The sequence below is a fragment of the Aegilops tauschii genome, chromosome 5 (assembly GCF_002575655.3).
Source record: "Aegilops tauschii subsp. strangulata cultivar AL8/78 chromosome 5, Aet v6.0, whole genome shotgun sequence".
Classification (NCBI taxonomy): Eukaryota; Viridiplantae; Streptophyta; class Magnoliopsida; order Poales; family Poaceae; genus Aegilops; species Aegilops tauschii.
In genome coordinates, this window is record NC_053039.3 from 66,784,310 (window position 1) to 66,795,140 (window position 10,831).

Here is a 10,831-nt window from a genome sequence, read left to right on the forward strand (position 1 = left end):
CATACTGATGGACTTTTGGAACCACTTGATTATGAATCACTTGGTACTTGCGAACCGTGCCTCATGGGCAAGATGACTAAAACACCGTTCTTCGGAACTATGGAGAGAGCAACAGATTTGTTGGAAATCATACATACAGATGTATGTGGTCCGATGAATGTTGAGGCTCGTGGCGGATATCGTTATTTTCTCACCTTCACAGATGATTTAAGCAGATATGGGTATATCTACTTAATGAAACATAAGTCTGAAACATTTGAAAAGTTCAAAGAATTTCAGAGTGAAGTTGAAAATCATCGTAACAAGAAAATAAAGTTTCTACGATCAGATCGTGGAGGAGAATATTTGAGTTACGAGTTTGGTCTACATTTGAAACAATGCGGAATAGTTTCGCAACTCACACCACCCAGAACACCACAGCGTAATGGTGTGTCCGAACGTCGTAATCGCACTTTACTAGATATGGTGCGATCTATGATGTCTCTTACTGATTTACCGCTATCGTTTTGGGGTTATGCTTTAGAGACGGCTGCATTCACGTTAAATAGGGCACCATCAAAATCCGTTGAGACGACGCCTTATGAACTGTGGTTTGGCAAGAAACCAAAGTTGTCGTTTCTTAAAGTTTGGGGCTGCGATGCTTATGTGAAGAAACTTCAACCTGATAAGCTCGAACCCAAATCGGAGAAATGTGTCTTCATAGGATACCCAAAGGAGACTGTTGGGTATACCTTCTATCACAGATCCGAAGGCAAAACTTTTGTTGCTAAATTCGGAAATTTTCTAGAGAAGGAGTTTCTCTCGAAAGAAGTGAGTGGGAGGAAAGTAGAACTTGATGAGGTAACTATACCTGCTCCCTTATTGGAAAGTAGTTCATCACAGAAACCAGTTTCTGAGACACCTACACCAATTAATGAGGAAGTTAATGATGATGATCATGAAACTTCAGATCAAGTTATTACTGAACCTCGTAGATCAACCAGAGTAAGATCCGCACCAGAGTGGTACGGTAATCCTGTTCTGGAAGTTATGTTACTAGACCATGACGAACCTACGAACTATGAAGATGTGATGGTGAGCCCAGATTCCGCAAAATGGCTTGAGGCCATGAAATCTGAGATGGGATCCATGTATGAGAACAAAGTATGGACTTTGGTTGACTTGCCCAATGATCGGCAAGCCATTGAAAATAAATGGATCTTCAAGAAGAAGACTGACGCTGATGGTAATGTTACTGTCTATAAAGCTCGACTTGTTGCGAAAGGTTTTCGACAAGTTCAAGGGATTGACTACGATGAGACCTTCTCACCCGTACCGATGCTTAAGTCTGTCCGAATCATGTTAGCAATTGCCGCATTTTATGATTATGAAATTTGGCAAATGGATGTCAAAACTGCATTCCTGAATGGATTTCTGGAAGAAGAGTTGTATATGATGCAACCAGAAGGTTTTGTCGATCCAAAGGGAGCTAACAAAGTGTGCAAGCTCCAGCGATCCATTTATGGACTGGTGCAAGCCTCTCGGAGTTGGAATAAACGCTTTGATAGTGTGATCAAAGCATTTGGTTTTATATAGACTTTTGGAGAAGCCTGTATTTACAAGAAAGTGAGTGGGAGCTCTGTAGCATTTCTGATATTATATGTGGATGACATATTACTGATTGGAAATGATATAGAATTTCTGGATAGCATAAAGGGATACTTGAATAAGAGTTTTTCAATGAAAGACCATGGTGAAGCTGCGTATATATTGGGCATCAAGATCTATAGAGATAGATCAAGACGCTTAATTGGACTTCCACAAAGCACATACCTTGACAAAGTTTTGAAGAAGTTCAAAATGGATCAAGCAAAGAAAGGATTCTTGCCTGTGTTGCAAGGTGTGAAGTTGAGTAAGACTCAATGCCCGACCACTGCAGAAGATAGAGAGAAGATGAAAGATGTCCCCTATGCTTCAGCCATAGGCTCTATCATGTATGCAATGCTGTGTACCAGACCTGACGTATGCCTTGCTATATGTCTAGCAGGAAGGTACCAAAGTAATCCAGGAGTGGATCACTGGACAGCGGTCAAGAACATCCTGAAATACCTGAAAAGGACTAAGGATATGTTTCTCGTATATGGAGGTGACAAAGAGCTCATCGTAAATGGTTACGTTGATGCAAGCTTTGTCACTGATCCGGACGATTCTAAATCGCAAACCGGATACGTATTTACATTGAACGATGGAGCTGTCAGTTGGTGCAGTTCTAAACAAAGCGTCGTGGCGGGATCTACATGTGAAGCGGAGTACATAGCTGCTTCGGAAGCAACAAATGAAGGAGTCTGGATGAAGGAGTTCATATCCGATCTAGGTGTCATACCTAGTGCATCGGGTCCTATGAAAATCTTTTGTGACAATACTGGTGCAATTGCCTTGGCAAAGGAATCCAGATTTCACAAGAGAACCAAGCACATCAAAAGACGCTTCAATTCCATCCGGGATTTAGTCCAGGTGGGAGACATAGAAATTTGCAAGATACATACGGATCTGAATGTTGCAGACCCGTTGACTAAGCCTCTTCCACGAGCAAAACATGATCAGCACCAAGGCTCCATGGGTGTAAGAATCATTACTGTGTAATCTAGATTATTAACTCTAGTGCAAGTGGGAGACTGAAGAAAATATGCCCTAGAGGCAATAATAAAGTATTATTTATTTTCTTGTATCATGATAAATGTTTATTATTCATGCTAGAATTGTATTAACCGGAAACATAATACATGTGTGAATATATAGACAAACAGAGTGTCACTAGTATGCCTCTACTTGACTAGCTCGTTAATCAAAGATGGTTATGTTTCCTAGCCATAGACATAAGTTGTCATTTGATTAACGAGATCACCTCATTAGGAGAATGACGTGATTGACTTGACCCATTCCGTTAGCTTAGCACTCGATCGTTTAGTATGTTGCTATTGCTTTCTTCATGACTTATGCATGTTCCTATGACTATGAGATTATGCAACTCCCGTTTACCGGAGGAACACTTTGTGTGCTACCAAACGTCACAACGTAAATGGGTGATTATAAAGGTGCTCTACAGGTGTCTCCAAAGGTACTTGTTGGGTTGGCGTATTTCGAGATTAGGATTTGTCACTCCAATTGTCGAAGAGGTATCTCTGGGCCCACTCGGTAATGCACATCACTATAAGCCTTGCAAGCATTGTGACTAATGAGTTAGTTGTGGGATGATGTGTTACGGAACGAGTAAAGAGACTTGCCGGTAACGAGATTGAACTAGGTATCGAGATACCGATGATCAAATCTTGGGCAAGTAACATACCGGTGACAAAGGGAACAACGTATGTTGTTATGCGGTCTGACCGATAAAGATCTTCGTAGAATATGTGGGAGCCAATATGGGCATCCAGGTCCCACTATTGGTTATTGACCGGAGACGTGTCTCGGTCATGTCTACATAGTTCTCGAACCCGTAGGGTCCGCACGCTTAACGTTACGATGACAGTTTTATTGAGTTTTGATGTACCGAAGGAGTTTGGAGTCCCGGATGAGATCGGGGATATGACGAGGAGTCTCGAAATGGTCGAGACGTAAAGATCGATATATTGGACGACTATATTCAGACTTCAGAAAGATTCCGAGTGATTCGGGTATTTTTCGGAGTACCGGAGAGTTACGGGAATTCGTATTGGGCCTTAATGGGCCATACGGGAAAGGAGAGAAAGGCCTCAAAAGGTGGCCGCACCCCTCCCCATGGTCTGGTCCGAATTGGACTAGGGAAGGGGGGCGCACCCTTCCTTCTTTCTCCTTCCCCCTTCCATTCTCTTACTCCCACAAGGAAAGGAGGAGTCCTACTCCCTGTGGGAGTAGGACTCCCCCCTATGGCGCGCCTCTCCCCTTGACATTGGAAAAGCTCTAGCAAACGAACTACACGATCTTTGCGCTACGCTTAGGACTAGGTCTTGTCCATCACATCATTCTCCTAATGATGTGATCCCGTTATCAATGACATCCAATGTCCATAGTCAGGAAACCATGACTATCTGTTGATCAACGAGCTAGTCAACTAGAGGCTCACTATGGACATGTTGTGGTCTATGTATTCACACATGTATTATGATTTCCGGATAACATAATTATAGCATGAACAATAGACAATTATCATGAACAAGGAAATATAATAATAACCATTTTATTATTGCCTCTAGGGCATATTTCCAACACTTCCCTCTCTTCTGCTGCTCCTCTCTCCAGCTGACTTCTGCGGCTGGCCCTCATCAGATCCGTCGCTGCCATGGGTACCTCGTGCTGCCGGTCAACTCCCAGGCTACGCCACTGGTGGATACCTCCTGGACGAGGAATTATGGCCCAAGGGGTCGTGGTTGTCCGCACCTGTCGCTGGGAGGTGGCCACCACCGTCAGTTCCCAATCCAAATCCACGTGGTCAACGCCGGTGTGGGGGCGCTTGATAGAGGCGAGGGTCCCGATCTTTCGATGAGATGATAATTATCGATTTGGTGGAGATAACTTTGACGATCCGACTACAAATGTGCACGACGTTGCGCCTAGCAATCGCTAAACCAACTCCGAGAGGTTATTGACCACACCGGAGCACGATCAACCTGACCACGAAGGTCTATTCCTGCAAGCAATCGAAGAACACACAAGAATATGATAAAGCAATCTCAATATGGCGAATATATATGAAGTGCTGATAAAAGTGGGGTTCTAAAAGCGGTCTTGGTCTGGTCGTTGGACACAAACGAAGTACACGAAGTTGCAAGAGTGGCTAACTTTTAACTAATTAAAACCCAAGTCTAAAGGATGCTTTAGGGCTATATTTATAGGGGAAAAGAGAGGGGATTTTGTCCACCCTTGGCAAGGTGGGACTAAAACACCTCCTCAGTCGTTTCCCCTATAATACGGACTCTAAAAATAGCCTATGAAGTAGTATTTCGAAATTACATGGGTCTGACCCACAGATAAGATGGCGCAACACCTATAATAAGCTATGGATGAATTTTATGAACGGGCATCTTATATATTTCGTCCATCTTCTTGTATGTCATCGTGGTGGCTTCAAAGTGCGGAAATCTTCATTGGAAACTCCGTTCTTGTTTCCTTCGCGCGTGCCTTCATCTTCATGCTTGATGATGCTTCAATGTTCATCCTTCTGGTCCATGCTAGGCCGTTCAACTGTAATCAACACAAATGTATCCAAGTTAGACAGCATCACATTCTTACGAACATTAAAAACATTACCAAAAAATGAAAGTACCTGATAATTTGAATGGCGTGCGGGAGCTTTATTAATTGGTCCAATATGTATAGTAGAAGGGTTTGTGGGTGTAACTGTGGTAGCCATTTCCTCATCAGCGCAGCTCTAGTCTATGTGGTCGCAGGCAACACCGAGCGTCGGACGACTTTGGCGACCACCCTGGCGGACTCGTTGCGCATTGCGTCATCGCACGTACGGCGCAGTGGGGCGCGTTTGTCGCCATGGATCCACGCGGCGAGTTGCACCTGCAGGTCGCGGTGGCCGGTCCCGACCTGAGGTTTGGCGGACCTACCACCAGATCTCGCCCCCTAGCGGCACGTATGGTGCGGTGGGGTGCGCGTTCGCTGTCATGGATCCGTGTGGCGAGTTGCACCTGCAGGTCGCGGTGGCCGGTCCCTACCTGAGGTCTGGCGGGCCTGCCACCAGATCTCGCCCCCTGGCAGCCTCTGGACGCTGGAGGCAGTAGCGGTGGTGCCAATGGATGCTGGTGGGCTTGCCCTATTGTTCTTCTCACGCCAATCTGACGATCTGCATGTTATCGATCCTCTTTGATCTGGTTGTAGATGAGTTCCGGATTTGTCTGTCAGAGATCTACAGATTGGCGCAAGACACTCTTGATTTTCTGAATCAGATGAGATTCGACCGTGCGCATCCGTGCATCTGCCTGTGCGGCTTTAAGTGGGTGCGGCACGAAGCTCTGTTTTTTGTCGATACCATGGGACATGTCTACTTCAAGATTTACATGGTATTGAGAGAGACGGAGAATGTCATGACGACTGCGATTGGAGGATCAGAAGAAACGACGGAAAGGTGCTTTGGATGTGAAGACTGAGCTTTGTGTTTAGTGACTTGCACTAGCGGCCCCGACAAGTGGCGGCAGCAGCACCGGAGGACTTCAGTCTTGGTGGTGCTCCTTGAGTACCGAGTCTCGATTCTATGGGTGAAAACCCAATGTCTGGCCTTCATTGGTAGTGTGTGGCAATGATCTTGTTGAAGGCATTGTTTTTAGAACTCGGACTTTCTCCAGGGTGAGAACCTAAAATCATTGATCGGGCGATGATGGTGCTTGTGCTCTGTTCTCTTCTTGAAGGCATCGTCTTTGGAGGTCCTTTTTGCGGTCCGGGTGCTGTCTTTGGTGGTGGTTAGTGTATTGCTGCAGCGAGTGTGGTGGGGCTTTTTTCTGTTTTCTGTTTTCTTTTTATCGCTTTTTGGCTGTGTGCATCCTCAACGTCTAGTCGGACATTTTATTAATGTAGAGGCTGGGTGTAATCGATATCTTCACGATATTAATATATTTTCTTTATCGAAATAATAGAAATTCAGTGAGCGAGCGAACGTGCGCAGCCGCGCGGCGCGCTCTGCACCATTTGTTTACAACTCTACTCCATCCATGCCCATCTGTATGTACACGATCCACCACGTGATCTGTCGACCAATTCACGTGCAGCAACATTTTTGAGCTCAGATCTCTTCACTCTACCAGTAGCAGTATACTGTAATTTTTGCTATATTTATGTGCTGCTGGGGCCTCCTTGCCTTCTTCGTCAGCTGCAGCTCTCTCGACCAAAATGATAGACTTCACGGCGCTGGTCTCTCTCTTCTTCGTCCTCCTCATCCTCAAGCTGGTCACCGGTCGCTACGCATCACCCATCCGCGGGCAGCGGCTGCCCCCGGGCCCATGGCAGCTGCCACTCATCGGCAGCCTGCACCACCTCCTGCTTTCGCGCTCCGGGGGCCTGCCGCACCGGGCCATGCGCGACCTCTCCCGCGCCCACGGCCCGCTCATGCTCCTCCGGCTCGGCGCCGTGCCCACGCTCATCGTCTCCTCCGCCGAGGCCGCCAGGGAGGTGATGAGGACCCACGACGCCGCCTTCGCCAGCCGCCACCTCAGCGCCACGCTCGACATCATCACCTGCGGCGGCAAGGGCATCCTCTTCTCCCCCTACGACGACCGCTGGCGCGAGCTCCGCAGAGTCTGCGTGCACGAGCTCTTCAGCCAGCCCCGGGTGCTCTCCTTCCGCCCCGTCCGGGAGGACGAGGTCGCGCGCCTCCTGCACGCCGTCTCCGACGGGTGCCGCGGCGGCCGTGCCGTCAACCTCAGCGAGAAGATGTGCCGCATGATCACCGACTCCGTGGTGCGCGCGGCCATTGGCGAGAGGTGCGACCACCGCGACGAGTTCTTGCACGAGCTCGACGAGGCCGTGCGGCTCACCGGCGGCATCAACCTCGCCGACCTGTACCCCTCGTCGCGGCTCGTGCGCCGGCTCAGCGTCGCCGCGCGGGACATGGTCAAGTGCCAGAGGAACATCTACCGCATCGTGCAGAGCATTATAAGAGTAAGAGAACGCGCCGGCGCGCCGGAGCCAGAGAGAGATGAGGACCTGCTCGGCGTCCTCCTCAAGCTGCAGAAGGACGGCGGCCTGCAGTTTGAACTCACCACCGAGATGATCACAGCCGTCATTTTGGTAAGATATTATGATCATTCCTCAACCATCCTTTATAGCACGGTTCTGTACTAGTACATCAGTTGTTGATCAGTGTGTTAATTAGATTTAATACAGATGGGTGCCTCTACTATCTCCATTATTCCAAAAATAATTAAAGTTCTGAATTTGTCCCATGTCAAACTAGTTTAAGTTTGAAAAATATATTAACATCTACAACACCAAATTAATCCATTGAGATATTTTTTGAAATATATTTCCTTAAGATATGCATTCAGTGTTTTAGATGTTAGCACAATTTTCAATATAGTTGGTCAGTCTCAAGCGACTTTGACTTAAGACCAACCTAGAACTTTAATTCTTTTGGAACGGAGGGGGTAATTTTTATATTTAGTTTGACGACACTGATTTGTGTGTTAACATCGAATGATAAGCAACTGCAGGACGTTTTTTCTGCTGGGAGCGAGACAACGTCGACGACCTTAGAGTGGGCCATGTCGGAGCTTATGAAAAACCCACGGGTGCTACATAAGGTGCAGTCGGAGGTGAGAGAGGCCTTCAAGGGAAAAGATAAGCTCACCGAAGAGGACATCGTCAAGGTGAGGCTGGGCTATCTCCAACTAGTGATCAAGGAGGCTCTAAGGCTGCACCCGCCGGGGCCGCTCCTGCTCCCACGGGAGTGTCGCGAGACATGTCGGGTGATGGGCTACGACGTGCCCAAGGGCACCAAGGTGGTTGTGAACGTGTGGGCGATGGGGAGGGACGACATGTACTGGGGTGACGCAGAGGCATTCAGGCCAGAGAGATTCGAAAACAGCACCGTCGACTTCAAGGGCGCCGATTTCGAGTTCCTCCCGTTCGGAGCTGGCCGGAGGATGTGCCCCGGCATGTCGCTCGCGATGGCCAACATGGAGTTGTCGCTAGCTAGTCTCCTTTTCCACTTTGATTGGGAGCTGCCCTGTGACATGAGGCCCGAAGATATGGACATGACAGAGACTTTCGGTATCACAGTGAGAAGGAAGTTCAAGCTCTCGGTGCACGCAAAATCCCACGTCCCATGTGGAAATTGATTTGTTTGTTAATGGCTCAATGCATGTAGGGATGGCGCCTTAATTTGGAATTATATGTATTTTCTGGCCAATACATTTGCGTAGCTGCAAGGTGTCATCATCGTCCTTGTACAATTGAATACCCTGTCTAAATCTCAGTTGCTGTTGCATATGTATGTCTCATTTATTTCTTTGTCCAAGAGTTTTAATTGTATGGATGGAGAAACCGAGATAGATGCCAAATGTCCACGATCTCATACAATTAGGTTGCTGTCAAATGAAAAATGATGCAGGGATGTGTCACCAGCTAGAAAGCTTCTTGGCCACACAAGTTTTTATCTCGTTGTTGATGATTTATATAGCGTAGATATGCGGTATCTATCGAGTAGGGCATTTTGGAGACCGAGCTCCATGAAACCCTTTATTTTAAAAAATTCAGAATTCATAAATTTCAGTTTCAAAAAATTCTGAAAAAATACACATGTATGCAAAGATGTAAAGTGTATGTGCGAAAAATTTCAGGATGAAATACCTTGAATTGCGAGCTGCACAATAAAAAAAACATGAACTTTGAAGATGAACAATACATATGCTAAAAAGCCCCAGATTTGTCTTTTTTATATAGCTCACATTTTAATGTATTTCGACCTGAAAATTTGCACACATGTACGTTATGTATCTAGGTATATGTGCATTTATTTTCAGAATTTTTTGAAACTGAAAAATTTGAATTTTAAAGTTTTCAAATAAAGGCCTTCATGGAGCTCGGTCTCCGTTTGGCATTTTTGGTATCTACTATAGCAATAATCATGGAAAGAGAAATTATGTGAATGTGCATGTATTCAAATGAACGTGCCCACATCGTTTAGTTCCAATTATGCACTTTCCTTTCGCAGTTCTTTGGAGGTGGATCATCTTACCTCCCTTGATATGAACATAGACACCATAGATACGCCTACAAATATTACACGACACATTTTACAGAATTAATATGAAGACGAGAGATTATGTTGAAGATTACATAAGCCATGCAAGTGCACACGTCCCTTCATTGGGATCGTACTATGCATGGTGGTACACGTACAACCGGTCAAGGACTTACAGACATGCATTAGGAGGGAGGAGGCAAACTTGTTTGCGTCAATCACACAATCGTATAGACGAGCCCATGCTACGGTGCAAGGAGCCAGCGATACAAGGTTCAATTAGTGCGCCCCTACATCACGTTGGGCCACATCTTGTCAACAGCCAAATCAAACGCCGGGTCTTTCTAAGACGTCGAGTATCCGACCTATGTACGAGTCCTGCGTCTGTTTAAAAAAGTTTAGCTACCGCTGCTTTTATTTGTCTTCGCTCGTGGCGACTAGTGTGACCGTCAAGACATCCTATGAAAACCCAATTATTTCGTCTCGTGAGATTTAATCCCAACTAGCATATCCGCAATTTTAAATTGCTTGGCTATTTATTTCTTGCATGTTCTTCGATTTGCCTATCCTTCGTTTTTTTTGCGAATAATATGGAAATTTTATTCCAAAGTCACAGGGTTACAGTCGAGATGCAATAAGTCCTCATAACGTGGAGGACATCTGTTCATCCATACCGCAGTACAATACTCGGTACGGCTATAATTTGCCATACAATCTGCTACCCTATTTTGAGTCCTACTAATTTTTTGTGGAACAAACTCCCTTTCATCCATACAAAATTTAATCTCTGCTACTAGATGACCATAGGCCGACCGGGACATACTATCACCAGAAAGTATCGAAAGTGCATTACAGGAATCCGATTGCACCTTAACTGGTAGATCAGTATGTTGTAAAGCAAGGGCCATCCCTTGCATTATTGCATGTATCTCCGCCTCGAGCGCCTCATTGCAATTAAATATAACACGGTAAGCAGCAAAGATAATAGAGCCATCATCACGACGTAAGATCATACCAGCACCTGCCTTGCCATCATGAGCTGAGAAAGATCCATCAACAGACAGCGCAACCCAATTTGCTGGAGGTGGTGGCCAAGGAACAGGAGCCGCGGCCTGCTGAATACTAATAGGA

At 46.1% G+C, this 10,831-nt stretch overlaps 1 protein-coding gene across 2 annotated transcripts; it reads left to right on the forward strand.

The window, feature by feature from the left end:
* Positions 1-6,771: 6,771 nt before the first annotated feature.
* LOC109753849 (zealexin A1 synthase) lies at positions 6,772-8,954 on the forward strand. 2 transcript variants are annotated; one of them, XM_040388911.3, is made up of 2 exons: positions 6,772-7,746; positions 8,160-8,954. In XM_040388911.3, exons 1-2 carry the CDS (start codon positions 6,850-6,852, stop codon positions 8,793-8,795), a joined length of 1,533 nt encoding a protein of 510 aa, XP_040244845.1. In that variant the 5' UTR covers positions 6,772-6,849; the 3' UTR covers positions 8,796-8,954. The 2 variants fall into 2 exon arrangements, with proteins under 2 accessions (XP_040244845.1, XP_020168361.1); XM_020312772.4 differs by having other exon boundaries at positions 6,783-7,746; positions 8,169-8,954.
* The last annotated feature ends 1,877 nt before the right edge of the window (positions 8,955-10,831 follow it).